The sequence below is a fragment of the Atractosteus spatula genome, chromosome 27 (genome assembly GCF_055471065.1).
Source record: "Atractosteus spatula isolate fAtrSpa1 chromosome 27, fAtrSpa1.hap1, whole genome shotgun sequence".
Classification (NCBI taxonomy): Eukaryota; Metazoa; Chordata; class Actinopteri; order Semionotiformes; family Lepisosteidae; genus Atractosteus; species Atractosteus spatula.
This window is the reverse complement of record NC_142732.1, coordinates 7484253-7508530: the sequence shown is the minus strand read 5'-3', so window position 1 is coordinate 7508530 and position 24278 is coordinate 7484253. Positions and strand designations below refer to the sequence as shown.

Here is a 24278-nt window from a genome sequence, read left to right as displayed (position 1 = left end):
TACTCTGGACTGTAACAGATCGTCCCCCCTGCATTTGAGTTTATTTCGAGTGAATAGCTTCAGAATGTCTAGAACAGCAAGAAGAGACATCATTTGAAATATATATATAATGACAACTACCTTTTTCTTCTTATTTAACCTCATAAATATTCTGACATCTGCTTTTTGTTTTTCATTTTAGAACCAAGCATTTCAACATCTGTCAGGAAGACACTTTGACTCTTTGTCCTAGTAAGCGTCTCTCAGATAAGATTTAAGATATCCACAGGGATAGAAATCAGTGATATTAAAAAAATGTGTATTAAAGCTGATGCTCTCCAGACTACGATGGCTCTGACTTTAATAAAGTTTGATAAAGTGCATGTCAGATTAACAGGAAATTATGGATTATTCCATATGTAAACACATTAAAAATACAGGCACTTATTCGAAAGTGCTACCACAGTAGTTTTGAAGAGCAGGTGTGTAAGATAGCCCCATGCCTTGCCTCAGGCAGCTGCAGAAGTAGGGCACAGTGTAGCACCACGACGTCACGCCTTGTTGCATAACTGCGACTTTGACCTTTGGACACAGTTGGTAGGAGGTGGAGCCAGAAGACTGTGGAGAGGCTTTAAACTTGGAGAAAACGTGAGCGAGAACAGATTTCTGAACATGGCGCTCTCCCACTTCGACTGCATTGTGGTTGGAGCAGGAATTCAGGGCTCCTTCACGGCTTATCACCTTGCGAAAAGTAACAAGCAAGTGCTCCTCCTTGAACAGGTCAGTACTGAGGGAGCAGCTCCTTGTCCGTGTGTCTCACCCAGCTGGGCCATGCTTATCTGTTTAATTGCAGCGCGATCCGTACTCATGTACAGTATGATCTGTACAGAAGTTTGCATGATCTGCGCAGAAATGCCACCATACTGCTCATGTTTCCATACAGACTCAGAGGGAAAAACTACTTGTAACTTAAAAAAACCTGTCATTCTGTTTGAGCACTTAATTGCAATGATAGGTATATTAATATCCATATACTAGGTAACAGATGTATGCTGTAGCAGTCTGCTCTGCAGGACTAAATGAACTGTGATTTTATTTTAAAATATTTTTTATCAGCACTGTGCTGGGCTCTTTGGCAGCATTTTAAAATGTCTAGTAAATGTCATAAAAATAGCATGTCTTTTATATAACAATATAAACGTTAAAAGATGATGTGTGTGTTTTGGCCCACCAATAAGAAGCTAGAGATGTTTCTCATAAAAAAATGTGATTTTGTTTTTTAAATGAGGACACATAAGGGCCAATGAGAAGATACATGATTTACCAAGCACCCCTAACCATTTGCAAATAAAATGTAGCTGCTGTTGTGCTAGAAAATTGGATGTGATTTTGAATCTTGGAATTTTAAAATGACCCTACCTACATGCATCATCCATCAGTCTTAATAAATGAGATATTTATCTAAGGAAAAGACTTGAAACATAAACTAGCTCTCACAGGTTGTACACTTCACCCATGTTTGTGCATTAGAAACCTGAATGATGTTCACCTCGATTCTTTCCAATATTATATCACCTCTGAAATATGAAAGAGAGACAGAGCTCGGCTAGCACAGGAGCACAGGGGCAAAAGACACAAAGAAAAACCAGGACTCTTGTCTCATTCCACCGGCGGCAGTGCTGTTTGGTGGCCTGGATTCTCAGCTCAGGGCTGGTTTTGTGTTTTTGAGGTCTGTCTCTGTTGTAATTTGAATCTCTCCCCTCGCAGTTTGTTCTCCCCCACTCTCGGGGAAGTTCACACGGACAGACACGCATCATTCGGAAGGCCTACGAGCAAGGGTTCTACACTCGCATGATGGAGGAGAGCTACCAGCTGTGGGAACAGCTGGAAAAAGAAGCTAATGTGCAATTGTACAGGTGCACCATCAATCTGCCTTTAACCCAAAGGACCCTGACCCTGCTGAGTGGCTTCTCATTTTAGTTAGCCAGGCCAATTAGTTGGTGAATAGAATGCTACAGCAATGACCGGTCACGCTACCTCATCAAACAGGCATTTCTGTAGTTTAAAGTAATTCAAGCAGGGGGCTGGGTCAGCATGCGTAGGCTGCAAAGGAACAACTAAAGGTTTATTCCCTGCTGAAAAGAGAAGAAAAGAAACATGATGTTTCGACTGTGGAGCCTTGTTCGGGTGTGAGCCCTGTGTCTTTACATTCATTTTGACACCCGAAGTTGTGTTTCTTTTCATCTCTTTTCAGCGTGGAATAAACCTTTACTTATTTCTGTAGTTTAACCTCTTCCATGATCAACGGAAAGTGTAGGATGCACTGTACAATAGGCTTCTTATTAGCATAATACCACAGTTTATTCAGGGATAGGATCCTGTATCCATGTAGACCTTGGCTGCACTAACCCAAAGCTTGAAATGCACTGGACTTCATTCATTCATTTTTCCATCTCTCCCTTCAGCAAGCTCGTGCCTGGCTCCTGACAATAGAGAGGGCTGGACTAGCAGCTAAGATGGCACACTGACTCACACACCCACAGCTGCGTCCACAGAACCCACAGTGGGACAAATGGCAATCAGGCATCTGATTAGATTTTTTTGGAGAGGGGATCGATAAGCCTTCTGTTAAAGGAACGATTTCTTTACGTTAGTGTAAAATCTTTCTGTACAGTATTAACATTATGAAATCTATTTCTCTCATCCTGTGCCAGTGAATGATGGCCCTGAGTTTAAGGCAGTCTGTGGCCCTGTAGCTGTGAAAGCTTGAAGTATGAAAACTGTGGTGAAAAGTCAGTATATCTTTGTGAATGATTCTGTGTGTTGGAGCCATATTTCAAAATCGGGTAGGGACCACTGGACAGACAGAGATATCCCAAATCTCCATAACTATAACCTCACTCAGGGCCATTCTTTAGCTCTAGAGACATACTAATCATTCAGAGGGGTATGACATCAGAGCATGGATCATATTTGATCCCTCCCCCCCCACCCCACTCTTCCCTGGGAGAACAAGCCATCATAAAATTCCCTGATGGACTGTGGAGTCATGTCAGCTGAAATTGCCAATTCATCAAGCTGGCTGGCGGATCCGGAGTGATGCTGAGATCACGCTGTAGACAGGGCTATGAATCCATCAGCCATTATGGACTGCTGAATTATAACTCATCTCCAAACGCTTTAAATAGACCAATGGAGTGTTGATTGCAAACAGGCAGAAAATGTAGCTGCTCATACCTTTGCTCTTATTTCAATTGCATCCTGCGATGTGAAAGTTCCTCTTGAAGTAGTGCCTACACACAACGTGTGAAGAGTGATATTCACCCTAAGTCAAAGACCGTCCTAATCCTGCCTGGGTTAAAAGTAACTTAATATGTTTACATGATTTAGACCCAGAAACGGTTCTAATTTTTGCTCCTTTATAGTTTAGTATCTCTATTTATTTTTATGTCCAGCTGTGCATATTTTCCACATCAGCTTGTAACTATAAACCTCACAACTGCACACGGGGAGAATGAAGAAGTGGACTTCTGACCTGTTCAGCTTCTGGCGGTCCACCTTCAGTGATCCAAGTGATTCGATTCTGATTGGAGGAGAGGCACGTCCCTCACTGCCAACCTGCAACTATAACCTGGCTGACTAATCCCAAAATACCCCCATGGACACATATATAGGAAACCATAGTCAGGTTGTGACATGACCCAGGCTTGAATCTGTGATAATAGAGGTCATCCTGCAGTCAGGTGAGCACCTTTACTGGTTGAGTCTATCGGGAGGCCCCTGGAAACCCTCAGAGGTTTATCCACTAAAGTCACAATTGCACAAAGATCTCAGATTCACTTAAAGGCAGAAGCTCACGGAACCATCAAAAACCAAACGTGAACTGTGCAACCCAAGGCAGAGTCACACCAGGAGCTGATTACATTGCAACTATTCTGTTCACAGTTCTCATGCTGTTGACATACGTGTGCAGAACATCCTGGCGATTTGTCAACCATGTTATTTTAACACCAGATCATTTATTCTGTCAATAGATTAGATTTCCATCTACGTTCAACCTGCACGAATCCTCTCAGTGTTAGTGCAGAGATTCGGGCTTTATTGATCTAGGGTCAGATCCGTTAAGCTGCTCCAAGAGTCATTTGCATTTCGTTTTCAAAAGCTTTGCTCACAGCCCTTGCTTCCTTAGGAAACATGGTTAAGAGTTATTTGAAAGAGTTCAAATCCCACCATCTCTGGTCTCTCCTACAGGCGCACGGGGCTTCTGGTCATGGGCCAGGAGGAGGGGCCTGATTTTCAGATGTATAAAAACACACTGCTGCAGAATGGGGTGCCCACTGAGATCCTGGACCCGGTCCAGTTTGCCCAGCGCTTCCCCAGTGTGAAGAGAATCAGTGGTGACAGGGCTCTCATTGACAAGACCGCTGGTGTGCTGTTTGCTGACCGGGCGCTCAGGGCTGTGCAGGTACTGTGCACACTAGCATTGTTCTCAGCTGTTCCTAAAGGCAAGAATGTGGTGCACTTAGCAATTGTCAAGAGCTAGCTCTAAGAATCTTTTACCATGGTAAAAAACTGCAAGGTGATGCCACTCACACTCACCAAGGTTTTGTTTTTCTTTACACTCACTGTGCATTCCTATGAATATTACTGTCAATATTTTTTCATCAAAAATCATCATTTACATTTACAGTGGTAAACCATGGTAGTAGATTAGAGCAAAAGGCAAAGGCAAAGGTTTGCAGTCAGAATCGAATCGACTGAAAAAAAACATGTATACATAATATGAGATAAAAATATGAGGCTTCTGTACATTTTATAATCACAGCATCGAGTTTTGCAGATGAAAGCTGTGTTTTCCCATTAGAGTTCCAGGTAATCCCCCCTGTGTTCCTGTGATCTGAGTGCTGTTTATTCCAGGTTAATTCCTGGAAAACACAAGAAAAGTATTTGATGGAATCCAAGGGGACATCCCTATTACTGCGAAGCCCTGTAGACTACAGACTGAAGACTATACAGTATGGAGATTAGATCAACTCCCACATGAAGCAGAAAAAGAAAAATGTCTTGATGTGAAATCTTTTTTTGTAGTCCAATTTAATGTGCTCCCTCTCTCGGACACTGTTTTGAAACATGTAGGAAAGATAGCAGGTTACTGACAAGTTATGACCCACACTCTATTGCAGCCTATAACAAAATTACTGATGAAGTGTCAACTCTCCTTCCCACACCAGTGCGCCAAGAGTGATGTGCCCATCATCTCCCACTCTGCAGCTATCCCACACTGAGCAATGAGACAGGTCAGAGTCAGTCCTGGAATTCACAAACCCACACACAGACACAAAACAGCACAGGACTGCAGGAAGCTTGAAAAGTTGATTTGCCGAAGGTTACATTTGAATCTAAATGTTAATTGTTCCACAGAGCTGGCTTTGCACACATTTATTACTGCATTCAGGATTACTTAGCAAACCAGAACATTGCCTCTTTCTTCAGAAATCAAGCCATTTTCCCCCCCAGCTAGTTTATTCCAAGTTTCACTTACAGATCTGCTGAAGAGGAGCATGTTCTCAGGTTTACAGCAGGCGCAGGTTTCTGCGGGCCCCAGACAATGCAACTGGAATGCACAGCCATCATCCCTCGACAGTAGTATTTCTATTAGTATTATGTTAAAAAAGAAATCAATGCTCATTCACAAAATATGGATTAAGCTACTTGAGCACTATGGAAACAAATGCCCCTCATTTGGCACTATTTCTACAGCCCATTGATTTATTTTCATCTAGTCTTAATAAATTCTGATCCATTTTAAACATCAACGTAGCAACAGATTGAGAGAGCTGTCAGATTCCTGTTAGGAGAAAGCAGCAAATGATAGAGTCATTATCATTGATGTGATGTACCTGGGAGGTGCTTTGCAAAAGAAATAATAATGTAGCCCTCCTTACTCTAAAACAATGTGTCTGCAATTAAAAATGAAGTACTGATAGACACAGCGCAAAATAAAAATACAGCTTTCTTAAAGAGTTGCAATTAATCCTAAAATGCAGTTTGTAACACAAGGCTGACATCTCTTTTAATTTAAGAAGCATACAGAACAATTGTGTTCCCCAACTATACTGTTTTTTTGTGTTTTCCCCTGAAATCCCCTACTCCATATTGCAGAGGACCCTAAGATAACATGAAAAGTGAACATTTTTTACACCACAAAATTAAGATCTGTTCTCAATAATTCAACAACTTGAAAAAAGGGAAAATGAGGCACACTCTAGCAGAGAAGACAGAGTCTTTACGCCATGAGAGATGAATCAAGTGTAAATGTATTCCAGAAAAAAAAGGATTTTTCTGGTGAAGAATATACTGTAAATGTATCCAATAACCTATCTAGTTATGATGGTCAATACAAGACTTTAAAGTTTTTAATACAAAATCTAGTGATGAAGATCTCATTTGACATAGCAGTGTCTCAATACCGAATCAAAAAAGGAATCCGGCTTTGAAATGTAATTTAATGTGAAAGAATCGACTCTGAAGTGCTCCTTTCGAAGGCTAAGCGAGAATCCAGCCTGCAAGTTTAAACCCACCAGCACCAGCACAGGAAATTGCACAGAAATAATCATCATCAACACCTCTCCAAAAAGTTTTTGGAAGGATAAAAAGACTGAATTGAATTCAATTGCAAAATCTGAATTGAACACAAAGAACTGAAAAGTATCTTATCTTTTAAATGAAACGAATAAATAATTAATAAACGGGGCAGCGGTCACCAGGACCGAGATAGGCAAACCCTTCATTAGGCAGTAAAAACACTTCTGTAAGCTTTTAAAATGAATTTGAATAAAAAAATGCTAACCATTACAAAGTAATTGAAAACTCATTAAGACAGTGAAAGCAACTAATCTCAAGTAGGCAACAGCTATTCTGTCTTCAGTGTTTAGATGCAACAGATTATCCCTTTCTCCTTTTCCCTTTCTCTTCAGTCTCCAGATCTGCACTTCATGCATTAACCAAAATCATTTACTAAGGACAAGTGCTCTCTGGGCGTGGCAATGAGTCCCCTTTGTGAGTCAAGGCTCAGCTGTCCTGTTGATTGAAGCACAGTGACAACACACAGATCCCACTCATGAAGTTACAGTTCTTTCTTCCAAAACGAACATTTATATAGTCCAAAAAAAAGAAACAAAAACAAAACAAATGGAAGGCCTTGGATATTGTGATCTATTACTGTACCCATGGACATAAAGGCTCTTTAAACATCATTATTACAGCCACGCAGAGCACTCTCCTCACAGCAGCAGTAATAGAGTTCCCCTGCAATGTGTTGCTTTTTTACACTGTGATTCTGTTAGGCTTGTGGCTGTGATGTGCACGGGCAGACCATTATCCCTGTTAGCTGGACCCTGGCCTGTCTGGACCCTTGCAGTGAGTGGAGCAGGCAAGGACAGGCGTAGACAAATGCGCTGCTCATCCTTCTCCTTTCTCTTCTGCTAACTGCCTTGATCTGCTATGCGCCTCACTCCCCAAGGCGGTGTTCCAGCGTCTAGGAGGAGTGATTCGGGATGGGGAGAAAGTTCTCGACATCCGGCCTGGGTCGCTGGTCACCGTGACAACAGGCCGCGGGGCATACAGTGCGAAGAGCTTGGTGATCACTGCGGGGCCATGGACCAACGCCATGCTGAGCCTCACTGGGCTGCAGCTCCCCCTACAGGTACAGTACCTGCCTGGAGGCCAAAAACAGCTGCACACCTCCACAACTGGATCTGTTCTTACAGTGCCAAGAAAACGTTTGTGAGCTGGGCTGAATTCCTGTATATTTTAGGCCTAAAATTCAACTAGATTAAGATTAAACAAATAACGCAAAAACATAAGATATATCTCCTCCCCACTGATAGCTACTATTTGGTGAGCGTACTGGTGCACTATGGGTGCCGTCACATCCAGGTGGGGCTGCACACTGGTGGTGATGGAGGGGAGTCCCCATTACCTGTAACGTGCTTTGAGTGGAGTGTCCAGAATATAAGTGTAAGCAATTATTATAATGATATCTGAATTATTATAAATGATGCAACACTAAATATCCTAATGCGAATAAGTATCCAAAGCTTTTGAGTCAGTAACCGGTGGCACCTCTTTCAGTAGCAATGACTAAATAAATGTCTTACTTTAAATTTAGCATGGCAGAATGACACTTTAATAGCCTGACCTTCATACTTTGGTAGATCCATAAAGAAGGACAGTGTACTTCACTGTACAGAGTAATGACTTAAAGTACCCTTGAGTTCCACTGGAAAGTTCCCTGTAGATCTGAGTTGGCGTGACTTTGGGCTTCTTTAGAAGTGTCTGTGAGGAGACTTTCACTGCATACAGTACATACACTTTGCCCTTAAAAGAACTGGAGTTCATCAGTCTGTCTTGAATATCTGGGAATGTCTTATCAGCACCCAGTGATAAATCAATGGAACTTAATTAAAACAATCTATTTTTGTTGTGCCGGTGCTGCTTGCCTCCATCTGGACTGTTTTAAAATTGTGTTCTGGTTCCTGCTCGACTTAATCGCGAACACAAGCACTGCCTTTGCAGAATGAGTATCACATCTGAAGAGTCTCGATGTGAAATACAGAAAATGAAAAAAGAAAGAAATAGACATTCTAAAAATAGCTCAGTCCCCTGGCCATAGGCGATGAATTATGACTAGCCAAGTAGCTGATAGAGTCAGCAGACCTTGAAGGAATGCGTTAGGCTCTGGAGGAAACACAATGCTTTTTACACTTAGAATAAACAGCACCCTCCCTCCTGCACAGCATGGTGAAAAAACAAACAGTAAAGCTCTTCATTATCAGCTCCTTAGGAGGAATAGGGATTTAAATGTGATTTCACATAGTTGGGAGCATGCAAGTCTTGTAGCTTTAGAGAGCAAAAAAAAAACCTCTTGAATCTTCAAACACTCACAACGGAAACATTTTCCAATGTTTAGTGGCCAGCCTTTTCCGAAGACAGCAGGTACTGTATCTGAGGAAGGAAAGGGAACAAGAAAGCTAATGTGAGAAATTCTTTGGAAACCAGTCACTTTTCTATTTCCTCGGGTCGCCTACATTACTAGGAACCCATCAGTTCATTAAACGCGCAGCTACAGAGTGCAGAGCTATAGCTATCAGAAAATTTGATTTTTATAATTATTGAGCACATTTCATTAAATCCTGATTGTAATGCAGCTACATCGCTACACACGGAATTGCAGGGGGATTGGAGGTAATTAAAGTGATGCAAGGTAAACAGCGCTGCTTTATCAGGCTGGATTTGTTTTATTTATCTGTTTGCCTTTCAATCCGAGCGCCTGACTTGAGTTTTAAATTGGACAGGTGATGAGAATTAACGTTTGCTACTGGAGAGAAAAGGTCCCGGGCACCTATGGGATCAGCAGCCAGTTTCCGTGCTTCATTGGGGTGAAGTCGCATGGAGCCAAACATGATATTTACGGTCTTCCATCCAATGAGTATCCAGGTCTGATGAAGGTGAGTGACCAAAGACACCTCTCTCTTGGCATACAAAGAGGCACATACATGTGTACACTAATAGAAGAAAGCATGTATCCTGCATCACCAATGTACACCATATTCCCCCCTTTTAAAAATATCTTTGTTGCTATGATTATCCCTAACGCTTACATAAGAAGTCAACTCTACTGCATTTAACCATCAATTCTCCCTTTTAAGTCTTACACTAACATTCTGTCCTGTCTCGTCTTTTCTGGTTACCGTACAGTATGTCCTCCTATGTTTTATCTTACATGTCTCTCTGTTTATTAAGTTTGTTGAATGTTTTAAACAACGAAGACACCTCTCTGAGGCTCCCTGACATGCAGCACTGAGTTGCCCAGTACACTGATATCCCAGTAGGAGTCCCACTGCTGAGAATATGTCGGGACAGCATCTGCAGGATATTTTTAAAAGAACACCAATAGCAACAGCAGATGTGAACTGGAGATGGAGAGGTTCTGATTTTACAGTAAATCACTTTCCTTGGATGTTGTCAATTGTGAAATAATTTCAGCATTGTACATCAAGTACGTATATAAAGGTCTTACTATTTCAAAGAAATTTAGCTTAAATACAAAGTGCAGATATCAGATCTGGGTGAGAAACGTTTTCTGTTTGTCTTTCTAGAAAAACCAGTGCATACCTTGCAGGGATGAGGCGGGATTTTCTAGATGAAGATCCTCTTTAAAAGTCATTAGATACACTTTTTAGAAATTACACACGGTCTATTAAATGGAAATACTTTTCCACATAACACCGACAGCAAGCAATTTTCTTCCCTTCTGAATTGCAATGTCCTTAATACTTAATCATCAGAATTTTCAAATTTAACATACAATGGCTCTGAAATGGCACGCAGCATGGCTTCGCTGTTTAGAGAGCTCTTTAAGACCAGGCACTTTATTTATTCTGTAAACTGATAGCTTCAGAATATTGAGGAGAGAGACATGCATCAGTGACTTTTACAAGATATTTCATTTAATTCAGAGATGAAATGAAATTCTAGCGCTGTCACTTAGGAAACTCACAGCATAAAACTGTTCTGAGGTCTGTGATAGAGATCCATTTGGTCTAATATGCTTTGACGGTCCTGTTTGTTTTTCCGCTGCTCTGACGCTCAGTTTAAACATGCTATGCCCAGCAACAATTTAGAAGTAATTTGTGAACTGCTTGCTTGTACAGGAGCAGCAGACTGTACCAGGCCACTCATCCTGTATATATGTCCTTCACTAAACCCACACAGTGCTGCAGCACAAGTTATGTGAGGACAGCAGGAATCTTCAGTCTGATTCAACTCAGTGATTGAATGTGAATATTTAGCTAAATAGTCCCAATTAAGGAACAAATATTGCATGAAAAGTATTTTAGATTTCACTGAAGTGTGCAAAGACTTTCCCTGGCTTTTTAAGTGAACCAACTGAAAGGTTCTCTAGTGAAAGATTAATGTGAATGTTAGCCAGTGATGGAAGACACTTCTAGAAATCTTGATGTACTGGGATTTCAGAATTGGAGGCTGTCAGATCAAACCAAAACCTGTGTATTCCTGATCTTGCTGGCGTCGTTTCAGATTTGCTATCACAGCGGCAGCAAGACCGACGCCGACCAGAGGGACATACAGACATCCCGGGAGGACATTGACATCCTGTCCCGATACGTCTCCCGCTGTTTCCCAGGCCTGGTGTCCACGCCTGCCATCGTGGAGAGCTGTTTGTATACGGTGAGCAGGGCTTGGAGAGCAGTTCTGGAAATTAGAGCAATACATCTGTATTCCAAATCCAGATGGTCTCGTCTCTCGCTGGTCTTGCCAAGTTTGTTTGGTTCGAACCATGGGCCTGAGCAAATCTTTCAGGAGGCGCTGCTGTACGACAGTGGCCGGTGGAATACGGGCCTGGGAGGGCTCTGGTGGTTTGAGGTTGGCTCTGATAACACCAGAGTCTCCGGTTCGGACCCTGACCAGGTCGGCCTTTGTCAACGCAAAGCCTGGCTATCACTGTGCGATCTGTGCATCTCAGCCTTGTTGGTTTTGGAGTGGAGAGAAATGTGGAAATAGAAGGACAGAACACATGATTCTGAGGATGTTTGCTTCCTGCTTAAGAAGAATAACTTTCATCCTTTTTTATATTCCGGGAAAGGAGGGCTCAGCACGGCCCATTTGCTAAACGCTACGAGCTCTGACACACTGAATCCAGCAGCCTTCTTCCAAGCACAGCTTCGCTGCCGTAGCTGCCAACTAACACATGCAGATCCCCGAGACGTTCCCTCACAGACTCCTCTCACTTCCGACAGGCGAGGGCAGATCATTTCGCGCCCTCGTTTTCATATCGGCTTCTGCCTCCCCTAGCAAAAACCGACTCTGGAACAAGAAAAGTTGCACCGTAGCGCAGAAATGGCGACCAGCCTTCAGAAGCAATGAACAGAGGCGCAGCAAAGAAGCGATCGTGGCAGGTTGATTTCGGTGGGTTGTTAAGTTGTCACTGTGGGTTACAGCTCGGCAGGGGCTGCTGCAGTGAGCAGGGTCTGTGGGGGGAGGGAGTGTTCACAGGCGCAGGAGCCAAGGTCACTCTGCTCTGCTTCCAGAAGACTTCTGCATGCTGGCAGCTCATGATTCCAAGTGCCGTGAGACTGTTTAACAAAAATGTAAAAGTGCAAAGAAATCATACTTACAAGGAGGTATGGCAAACTACATAACTCTGCAAGGATAAATCATAGATAGTCAACAACAGAGAGTTTTGCTGTCTTTCACTCGCTGTTTGTCCTTCTTTGGGTGGTAAGCAATTTAATTGACATTTCAGCCATTTTATTTCAAAGCTAACGGATCTGGACAGAGCTTTACAACACAGAGACATAACATTGACGAAAGGAGGGAAAAAACGTATCTGAATGTCTGAAGTGGAGCAGAAATGTGAAAGACTGTCTGCGGCAGTTTTTATTTTATTTTTTCTTCTTCTCTCTGCCTCTTGTTTCATGCAGGTCACTCCTGACTCTCATTTTGTCCTGGATCGCCATCCCTCACATTGCAACATCGTCATCGGCGCGGGCTTCTCAGGTCAGTGCCGGGATAATAATAATAACGCCCCCCCCCTCCCCATCCCTGACTCACCCACAGCACAACAGCACATCATCCCTGCTCATCACAGCCTGATTTGATGGTGCGATTGCTGGGGGGAAAAAAAAAGTTAAATGCCAACAAACTGGAATTGAGTGCATATCTAGAAAATAAAAGCAAGATTTTTTCAGTCAGGCATTAGAGAAAAACAAGAACCTCTTTACTTATTTGTAACTGGGAGATGAAACAAAGCCAACAATGAATGCAGGAGAATAACTCTCTTGGTCCCACTTATCCTACCTAATGTCTTTAATTGAGCCTGAGATGATCCACACCAATGGTGCACAACTCCTTTCCTCCACAGCCAAAGGATTTTGTTCCATCTGTTCTGGTACTCAGTTGAACTGATTATTTCTCTAATTGGACTCATTTGTTGCACGTAGTATCACGGATTACTATTTAAAGCATGAAAACTGAACACAAAAAATTTATAGAGATACATACCGTAATATTTGGATGCAGTTCCATCTAGTATTCTTAAAGGTACACAATTCCTGGATCACAGAATAGCCCAGCCTGAAATGTAAGAATTCATGCTAAAACAGTGTTTTCGGAAACATGTAAGCAAAGTTTGTGTCTCTGTGGCACCTACTGTACATCCATCTGACCCCTGCGCTAATATTTCAAAGACTAAGGATTTATTGCATTTATTCAGTAATATGGTGTTATAACACTGTGTTGATTTTTCACCATTAACTTTCTTTATCATCATTGTTTACAGCGGTGGTAGGGTTTAACAGCATCAGGGCAAAGACCACAGTTTAGATGATTCATGTTTTGCTCACTTCCTGAAAAAGCAAGGCCCGTTTTTCCTCTAGAGAAAAACTCACATTGTTGCTCGATTTTAAAAGGGTAATCCACGCAACCAAAAAGCCACAATTTGCCCTTGTTTCTGGCATGTATTGTAATCAAAGCTGGGCACAATTGTCTCAGTTTGCGAAACGAGTTCTAGCTGTTGCCATAGTTACACAGCCACCAGTGGGCAGGCCTGTATTTAAGGGCTCTTGGCTCTCTCGGTTAATGTATTCGTGTTCTTTTTTCTTAACTTAAACAAGCCTGGGCAATATTCAGGACTTGACTTCTTTCTGAACCCATCCGAGAAGCTCCATAATGTGGTGCGCCCCACAGGTAACCTTCAGGTTATATGCTGTACATTAACGTAACACAAAAATGAAATGAGATCGATTCCCTGCCACTTGCAAACAGGAAAGTGCCTGCACACAGCTATTTGAATGTGTAGATAATTGGGGACCTCTCTGACTTTCACTGTCTGAATATGACAGTCATTCACAGGACCAGCTCCTATTAGGTTCCTCTTTGACCCACACTCCCTATGTAAAATTAACAATAGAGCCACATTTAGCGGAAAAGATTTTGCCGAGACACAGAAAACAACCATCAAAAGTTTTCCTGGACTGTCGGGGATAGACACTGTAGGTTAAGGGTGGAAAGGCCAAATCTTTTGAGGAAAGCAGTGTGGTCTATTAGCTGCAGTGTTTGTACTTGTACAGTTTGTGAGAAAACAGGAACTCCTTGCTCTGAGGTCTGCACTAAGAAGCAATGTTCGTGTTTAAACTGAGATACCCAGGGCTGTAATGGTAAATACTTCATACAAAGGAAACGTGACAGGGCAATATGATTTCTTATAAAACACATTTTATATTTACAGCCACAAGAGGTCTAGTTATTTTATTCATTGACTTACTGTAAGTGACACCGGCTGGTGCGACTACTGTAGGTCAAGTGGCGTACTGACAAGAGTGCTGTCATAACGCCACCCATCGATTCAGAGATAGTCGGCTCGCTAACGTGATCAATATCAGCATGCAGTCAGCAGGCACCTGAACACAGAAACCCAGGCTACTTTTGAAAAACAGGCTACATGATAATGCGAGACCACATGCTGCAAGCTATACCAGTGAGAATTTACAGTGTAAAGGGTGGGAGATGTGAACCGCATCACCTTAAATAAGCCCCTTTCCAGCTGTCCAGCATATAAACTCACAAAGAGCAAATAGCAGGCTCATGAGTCTGGACTCCAGGAACATGACATTTGCATTATTCAGTGGCTTACTGTCAGGCTGGGACACGTGTCGAAAGAATTTTGGAGAATATGAAAAAGCCATGCATCCCACAAGCTTATTACTTTTTACAGCTGAAGCTGTGTATCACAGAAAATTCTTTTTTATGGCAGCTCTTGCTTTAGCTATTGAAACAGAATCACACTTGACAGTATGTGGAAACAGGAGTGGAACAAAAGGAAAAAATGTTTGAAATGATCACTCTACCTTGAGAGGGACAAAGGGGCTTTTGTGGTAAAAAAAACAGAGATTTCACATTTCTGATCCAGAGCTGCTCTCTCCATCTGCACTGGAGAAAAAAAACAACCTTTTCCTGTGGTGTTTCCGCTGCTCTGAAACAACTGGTTTTGCTTTCTCCCAGGTCACGGATTCAAGTTTGGTCCAGTCGTTGGAAAAACCCTCTGCGAACTCAGCCTGAATAAGACGCCCTCCTATGACCTTTCACCTTTCCAGATCCAGCGCTTCCAGCCCCACCTCAAGTCGTCCTTATAAGTTACAAACCTCCTCTGCAGGAGGCGGTCTGATGAAACATTGGACTGGGAAACTATGGATTTATAATGAATTTTAGCTTTTAAAAAATGGCAAAAAAAAACCCATTCCAGAAACCAGCTGGGCCTCTAACCAGGAGATGCCTGGATGGAACCCTGATTGGGCAGTTACAATCCTGGTACTAGTATGACAAACTATCACATCATCCAATGAAAAGCATGGTGAAACCTGAAGTGACAGTGAAAACACAGTTAAGTGCAGAAATACACTGTGAAAGCAAGGTAGATGTTCAGCAAAGGCAAAGTAGAAAAAACTACAATGGTGCAGAATTGCCTTGGTATTCCTTTCCAACTGTCCCCATCCATAGTACAGAAGAGCCTGAATACCGTATGACCCTGTGGAAGGTCACAAGGAGCTGTCCTGCCCTACACTCAGCTAACAGGCTTGGCCGTACTCATTTCACGGGATAACTGTGGGAAGAAGAAACTGGAAGGCACACTGGAGTGTCTATGAGGACAGAATAGTTCCCCAGGGCCACTGCAGGCTGCAGCAGACCACCGTGAGGAAAGGCACGTGCACGTTGCAAACTGAAGTAACAAAAGGAGTCATTCTGAATTTCCGTTCAATTATTGCGAAGTCCCTTTTGAAAGGAGCAGGCGTTATCAGAACTCGAGGGCTAGCACCTCTGCTGGACTCCCTCACGTGGTCTGACATGCATGAAGAACCGCAAAGCCCTTATATTATCAGTCTAATTATCAATGCATCTCATTCCCAATAAAAAAAAGTAGAAATTACGCTCTGGTTTGTTATTTTGTGCGTTCCCCGCAATCACACACACACATTCGTCTTACCTCTCTCTGTTGAGAAGCTCTTTCACCGAGTAAGCAGGTTGTTATAAAGTCATCAGCTCTGGAGCCATTCATCTTTGAAAGCCGACTGCAAGCACAGTTGTTTGTTGGTACCTTTTCCCATTGTAAACATTTTAATCACTAATCATCCAGGCTGTTAGGACGAAGAACGACCGCAGACATCAGCTCAAATGGGAAAATTATACAGTCTTCCTCCAGGAGCTCGCTGGGGCTATTCATTTTCCAGCTGTAAGTGAATTTGTATTGATAGAACAAGAAAATGGCAGAATTAAAAGGCCATTAAACATGCAAAGCAAAATTCATCTTCTGAAAAAGCCGAAGTCCCAATGAAAGGCACTGGCCTGCAGATCTGCCGTCCAGGTTTTCACCTGGTGCTTTAATCTGATTTGTCTTTCATTTCCATTGCCTTTCCATGGTATGGAGCTACGCAAGTTGTGTACAGTTCTTCTCACAACATGCCTTGGGATATACTCTACAGCATGTGTGTTATCATCATCACTAGTAGTAGTATTATATAAGAAGTGGGATGAAACATGGATATCTTTATATTTATTTGGTATTCTGAGGACAAATGGGAAACACTTGAGAGTTAAATACTGCAAAGCCACAGTAAGCCTAGAAACTGATGAGAAACCGCTGGTGCCGACTGTGGCATTATGAAACAGGCCCACAAGCTCCAACTCATTTCAAGAGCCCAGGAACTCAGAGAGCTTCTTATTCCCATGAAACTAGACAGTTAGACCACGGGGTCTAGTCCAGGGGGGACACATCAGCATGAGAAACCTGCCCATTCAGTCACTTTAGAAATAAAGGAACTGGTTTTCTGATTGATTTATTGATGGGTTTTTAATTTCCAGCTTTGTTTTGCCTTAATATTAAAATCCAGAAAACTGAATGTTCATATTAAAGCAAAACCTTAACAGCCTACCTTCACCATTGTACTTTGAATAACCATCAGATCTACAATACATGTTCTTTATATGAATTTAATGCAGAAGTAATGCAAGCAGATGTAATGAGCCTTATCTTTGTTAAACGATTTATGTTTCGCTTTCTCAGTATTATCTAAGCATTAAGGCACAACGTGTGAGCAGCGGCAGATCTGAGCATAGGTGAGATCCGTGCTAAGTTTTAAGGAAACACAATAATCATCTTGTGAACATGAGACCTAATTAATTTTGGAGTATTAATTTATTTATTTCAGGATACAACGCATGCCTCTGGAATGAGTTTGCCATAGCTGTGTCGGTGGCTGTTATTACGTTGCCAAGCAAAGGAAAAAACAATTAGCACACGCACAGAAAAAAAAGAGAGGGTTTCTTGCTTGCTGCGCAGGGTGCATTCAATGTAGCTATGGAAACATCTTTTTTCCCCCCCAAACCTGTCTCACTGGGCACTTTGTTAATGAAATACAAAATATATGCATGGTAATCAGTGAGGCTCTATGCATTATTACATAGCAAAGGGTTTGCTGGAAGTGGTAGCAGAGTTACTGTCCAGGACTATTAATAGATACGGCGCTACAGTGGGCTTACTGTCGCTCGTGCGTCGATGGACTGTTCTTGCTCAGTTTTGCTTTAAAGATTTTGTTTTATGCTCCAATCTCATTAATAACTAATACATTCCCCACCAATGTGACATGCATTAATAAGGTTTAAAACCCACGATCACATTGCCCATCTAGGATCTGAAGAGAAAATGCATAAATAAGTATTTAAAAACTGTTGTCAGCAGTCTCCCCCCCCAAAAAAACATCTTTTAAAATCTGCCCTTCCAATTAACTTTTCAGCAGGAGGGCTGTCATATCACAACACACTCTAAACTTAGATTATAAGTACATTGTAAATCAGCCAATGATAATATGCCTCACTGAGACCATTTGGAATTCAACCTAGACTGGAGGTTTAATGACTTCTCTTGGGCAAATGTACTACATAAATGTACTACACAATGTATAGCACGATTAAACGTATAACCTAACCATTTTTAAAAGAATGGATGTCAATGCCTCTACAGGATGTCCCACATGTGTGTCTGCACTTTTACCATTAAATCAGGTAATACTTTTGTAATCTTTGAAATGTTTGAAGTATTGAGAAAAATGCTGGGAATGATGATAACATAAAGAACGCGGGATACTTGCCCTTGCGCCTGCTTGTTAAATATTGATCCAAGTGCCTCATCAAGCCACTTTCTTATTAACATCTCAATGAATCAGCATCCATTGGCTTGGTCAGTGTGTCCTGAGTGCTGCCAAAAAGCATCTCCAGGGCAAGCTGGAGGAATGATGAGAATGTACTTGAAATTGCTGAGGCAGAGCTCCAGTCTGAACCAATCCCTGAATCACTGGGGCTCCATTGCCAGAACCAATGAAAACAAATGGCACTTATCTTACTGCATGAGTCTTGGTGATTCGTAAATCAGACCAGAGCTCCATGAGCTTTCTGTCTGGGTTTGAGTCAACCCAATGCATGGACGTGCACACACCATTCAAGTCTACACCCTGGGGTTACAAAGTTAATGACTGAAACACCAGAGTTTCAGAATAAGTGTTCTCCAAAAAAGCTGACTTCAAAGAACAGCAGGGTGTGTAATATCACAAAACCTAAACTATACAGACCACTTCTCCAAAACAACACATAAAACAGAGCAATTAAACTTAGTCATGTATTTCAAAAAGAAATAAAACACCTTTAAATTGCCAAGTGGGCTCAGTGGCCATCTCAGGATTTCCTTCAGCTGTGATAAATGCATTCTTATCACCGGGACAGAAAATAGTGCTGACTGTGCTTCCAGAACACTTTCATCCTACTCCACGCTAAACCAATTCTCTGTAAGAGGCTCCTGCCAAGGCAAAACATGGCTTTTAAATTCCCCTCGCCTGCAAAAGAAAGAAACCGGAAACAACTGATACCAATCACCTTTTGAAATTAGGGGCGGGCGGGATGGTTTGTATGAAAATGGAAACCGTCAAAAATTTAAAGCCGCGATCAATCACAGACACACCCTGACCAAAAAAAAACCCTGGATTTCACAGTTCTATTGGTCAAACCCTGGGCTTCAACACGATACCTGGAGAGAGGAGAGGCAGAGAGAGAGGGACAGAGCTGGAGGAGGAAAGCAGGAGTGTGAGAGGGGAGACAGAGAGAGGATGAGACACTCCGAGAAGAGAATGGAAGGTGTCCCATCCCGGCCAAGAGTGTGGCCGCCAGCTTCAGGTGTCAGCTGTGACAACCATCGCGCTAAATCAGGGCCAGAAGGGCCCTCCTAAGGAAGAAATGCAGATTACAGCTAATTCAAATTGCTCCTTTCTAGTTTCCTAATTGCAAAATGTCATGTGAAAAAATAGATCGACTCCAGATGCTTCAAGGACTTCTTATGTGTCTGATTTCTTAAAAATCTGATCAAATTTACAGTACTTATAGCTATTTCTGTGTATGACCTGTAATACAAATGAGAGACTTAAATTCATTCAGAAATGTGTGATTGGAATGCATATACTGTAGCACTGTCTTCTTGACTGATTCCTTCTAAAGTGAAAAGCATTGGTACGTGGGTATGCTTTTTTTTTTAAAGAAAAACACTGCAGCAGGCACAGTCTGCTCCACACTGTCATTGTCTCTCTAAAGCTGTCAGCCCCATCCAGTCCTACTCTGTCAATATTCTCCTCTTTAATTGCTTTGGCTTCTCCAAACTTATAGCAGACTGCACTTAGCAGTCAGTCATGCAATTTGAGGAAGCATTCATGCATGGAGAGGAGGGAAGGAAAAATAGAATGGCACAATACATCATGGGGAAACGGGAAAAAAAATCCGCATCTTTATTCTGGAAGAGCTTTGCGGCATCAACCAAGAGAATGTTTGAGCACGGCATGCGCTTGACCCGTCCTTTTGACCTTCCCGCCTTCAATCACACATTGCCAGAGCAGGCTGTACATTAGCTGATAAAAGTGTTCTCTCTGACCTTACCCGTAAGGTCAATCCATACATGCATCTAGGTGATTCCTGTGCAGGAGGGTGCAGGGTGATTGCCTTTATTACAGCTTATTCTCCTATGCAAGACGCTCGACTCCTTGACCCTCACAGATCGGTCTTTGCAGGACGCTGCCTGTTTAACACACACGACCGGCTGAGGGACATGGCGTCCTAAGACAGAAAGGAAAAGCTCACTCTTCACTGTACCCGGGACTAAATCTCGTACTTTCGGAGACCAGGCCTCTTGTGTCGCTGCTTCACTGTTACAGAATGCCCTTCCTTCAGACCCTACGAGAGACAGATTCTGAGACTCTCCTCGAATCCAAACTCAAAACTCATCTCTTTACCATGGCACATTCCATCTGTATAAAGATGTATGCTCTTCTTTATTTTGTTTTATTTTACTTTTTTGTACTTTTCTTTTTTATCACTATGTACAGTGATATCTTGAGTTTGGAAAAGCACTTTATTAATAGAGCTACTTCTTCTAGATCTTCTTTTTATTATTATTGCCGGCAGCCTTAGTCATGGGATCCTCCTCTCTCATTGGGAAAGCAAGCATGGCTGATTGCATGCTCCCAACGTCCTGCTTTCTTAACCCAGATAAAGAGACAAGAAGGAATGGTTGGTGTGCAGGATTTGCACATGTCAAAAGAAACTTCAGGTGGTCCGCACAGTGCGCGTAGCCCCAACAGCATCTGCAGTCCACTGGCACCAGTGACTTCTCCACTTACATGTACACGAGGACAGTGAGGGAAAGAGGGTGACCTTCCAGCCTAAAGCACAAGGCCAGCCCACCTTCACCTGACACCTCGCCTTTCAGATGCAGCCAACAGGAGCACAAGTCAAGCAGAACGGAGGAAAAATAAACTGTCACCATGTGGCAAAAAAAACAAAAAACCTGACAGAACAGAAGTCATCCGCCATTTGGAAGTATAATGAGCTCAGTGGTGCTCTGCTGGGAATGGCACTCTTGAGTCAGAGCCCTCCAGCAGGAGCAGCGCTCATCTCTCGCTCTCTAGCTTCCAGCCGGCAGGATCGTTCGTGCCAGAGGGTGGGAAATCAGTTCGGGTCTCGAATCCTGCGTTTCCCGCCCCGCCCAGGATGACGCCGACTAGCCCATCTGGTCATCAGGTTACTTGACACTTCAAAAACAGGGGGAGGGAGGCCGGGTCTTGAAGTTAGGGGGAGTTGGAGAAAAGTCATGGTTCAGACTTGACCTACTTGGTTACCACGAAGTTTTGACCTTATATCAGCATTTTGCCTTTTAAATCTCTGGACATCTGAAGTTCCCAACGTCACTGTAGGCATTCGGAGGTGCCCAGACGTCTACGAGTGCCCTCTCTTAATGAAATCCGTGATTGCTTCCCCCTCAGCAGGTGCAGGGGAGTCTGTGATGCGGCGAGGAGAATCAAGATTTCATTTCCTTGTGTCTTTGAGGCTTCACCGGGGAGGATGGAGATTGCACTGGGAAAGGGACACTGATCAGGAGAAAACCATGTTATTCCGACAGGCTCGTACTGCACCTTCATGTTTACTCTGCCCTGATGATGCCAGAGAGGTCTGGGCTCGGAGGCTTTCGGCGCAGAGGAAATAAACTGCGAGCCCCTCAGAGCAACCAAGCCATACGCTCGCTTTTCACTGCTCGCTCCCCGATTAATTATGCAGTTCCTCACCCCAGCCTCGCGGGAAGCAGCGGAAGACCACAGATCACACATTTTAATAACAACTCGCTGCATAAAACAGCCTGCCAGAGTTAACTGTGGGGAATAACGCCTGGTCTGAGAGACGCGCTTTATTGTGTTCCCAATGAAGAACACATAACAGGAACACCAGAAGGCACCCTACCCAGGAACAAGGTCATCTGAAGCTCAAGCCTGTGTGTAAACACCAAATAATGAGAAAGAGACACAAGCACACAGCCCACACAGGCAAATCATTTTTAAATACAACGGGACCTGTAAATTACGTTAGGCAAGCAATTTTCAGAGCTTTATAGTATAGGATTCATTATTGTCTAACAAGCTCTAAACACATATTGCTTAATCATATACAGTACGTGCTTCTTTGAAGAACAGTGGCCTCGCATGGGCGACTGACTTGCAATAGTATTCCACACAAGAAAAGCAAAGCAGTTTTGAAAGCCCCCATAGATGTGACCGTGTAATGAGCACACAAACCTTTCGCCCCTGCTGTGTTTAATTTCAAGTCAAGGCTGGAAGTCTTGCAGGCGCAGAAAGGTACAGTATGTGGGGGACAGGTCTGCAGAGGGCTGAAGATGCTCTGGAGGAGGATGCTAACGGAAGCTGGTAGATGTAGATGGAGCAGGAGAGCCTGGAGGTGGGAAGAGGACTGGATTGTGACAAGCCTGCCACTGGGGCATGCAGAGGTGCAACACCCTGCACTTTCTGTTTGCCGCTGGAAAAGGGGATCAGGGACTTTGGACATAAAAGACTGTGCGATCTACAAGGGCCGGCAACAGCTGCTTGTGTCTTCAATCAAGATTACATGTTCATTAATTGCTCACCAGCTTGTTAAAGTGGGTGCGTTTCAAAATCAAGTGTCTTAATGAGCTGGGTGGCGAGATCTATTTGATGTAAATAAGTAAAATGTCTCCTTCTGTCTCAGGAATGTAGATCAAGGAAAGTGGTGCATAGCTTTCATGTAAGATGAAAGCCAGGCTGTCCCAAGGCACCTATTGTACCCCCCAGTTTACAATAACCAGCTGTGAGTTAGCCAAGTATGGCATGTAGGGCATTGCACACCTCCTCCAAAATGTGCACAGTGGTGGCAGCAGAAAAAGCCCCAAATACAGAAGCAATGTGGCTCTCACGAGCATAGCTACAGAATCTGCTGCTATTCAGCTCATCATGGGGCTGTTGTAGGGTGACAACCCTAAACCATCTCAAACTCCCCCAACACCAGGGGTCGACAGGAGCAGTTCACAGTCGTTGCCTGCGGAGATGTCCAAGTGTCGGGACTCCACGCATACTCTAGCCGAGCGACTTTGTCACAATTGCATGTACTCCCTCCTCTGCCTGAAAACACATCTCATTTCGAATTTACTGCACTTCAATGGCCTTAATCTCATCACGCCTGAACACAGCCATCCTGCAGACGTTATCTGGGGTTATAAATGACACCAACCATTCTAATGTAGTGGGGGGGGGGGGGGCAAAAAGAGGGAGGCTTAAGTGGGGGGGTTTAACCTCCCTCCTCCAGTATGGTGGCTGGCTGAACACCATTTACACAGCAGTTCAGAAACCTCCATGCTGCCAAACTCCAAACTGCACATTGCATCCCTCTGTGCGGAGAAAAAGATAAGGACTCCTGCAGCAATTTCCTCCTGATCGTGTCAAGAGCAATCTAACTACAGAAGGCCCTTCCATTCTCTTTGTTCAACTGATGTTATCTGTGCCCCCAGCTTGCTGAACGACATTGCAGCTCCTGTTTAGGAATCAGAAACGGAGTTTAATCAGACACTTGGCAGTGAAGCAGAACTGTATTCTTACAGTATTAGTGTTAACTTTATTAAAAATATTATTGCCGTTCATTTCCTATCAAATTAAATTATGTTAGTAATACTCCAAACCTAAGCCATGCAAAACTAACAATGGGCTGGGGAGAGTTAACCACAGCCTCTGTTCGTGATCCAATACAGAACACCGATCAGTGGCTCAAGTTATTTAATTATTCTGTTGGAAAAAGAACCCTTTAATGTACAGCCCCCAACGCTTTAACGGATGAACCAGTTTTACTGCAAACGGTGCAAGTGTGAAGGTAGCGGACGGAATTAACACTTACCAATGCCATTCCAGTCTCACTGATCCCACAGAAGGAGACAGACTTCCAGTGTTGATGAGAATTCACACCAGAGCAGAAACCGCACATTTGCTCACAAACTGATGAGGAGGATTTAATTAAGATGCAGGTGTTCACATCTGGAGCGCAAACTCTGATAATCTTGACCAATTGAAACCCACCTGCATTTCTAAACCTCCTTCAGGCACTTCTCTATTCGGGCACTTCTTGCATTTGACAGCAAATGTTTGATGCCAAAATGTGGAACAAAAAAGAGCATTGTATTTATAATAAAGAGAACTTCTATTAATTGGAATAATTCCTTGCCTTTTCATAGAGAGCTTTTCAGCCACAAACGTACTCCAAGCACGTACAGGATTTCGTCCACCTCTGAGGGGCAGCGCCACCTGGGGGACGAGCAAGCCCTCTACAAAGACAATGGCGAG

General features: G+C 43.1%; 1 protein-coding gene across 1 annotated transcript; it reads left to right on the top strand.

Moving 5' to 3' along the window:
• The first annotated feature begins 577 nt into the window (after positions 1-577).
• Positions 578-15979, top strand: pipox (pipecolic acid oxidase). Its single transcript, XM_088906550.1, has 8 exons — positions 578-759; positions 1747-1895; positions 4231-4444; positions 7502-7684; positions 9336-9488; positions 11080-11229; positions 12483-12558; positions 15061-15979. The coding sequence occupies exons 1-8, from the start codon at positions 652-654 to the stop codon at positions 15189-15191; spliced, it is 1164 nt and encodes a 387-aa protein (XP_088762676.1). The 5' UTR covers positions 578-651; the 3' UTR covers positions 15192-15979.
• The last annotated feature ends 8299 nt before the right edge of the window (positions 15980-24278 follow it).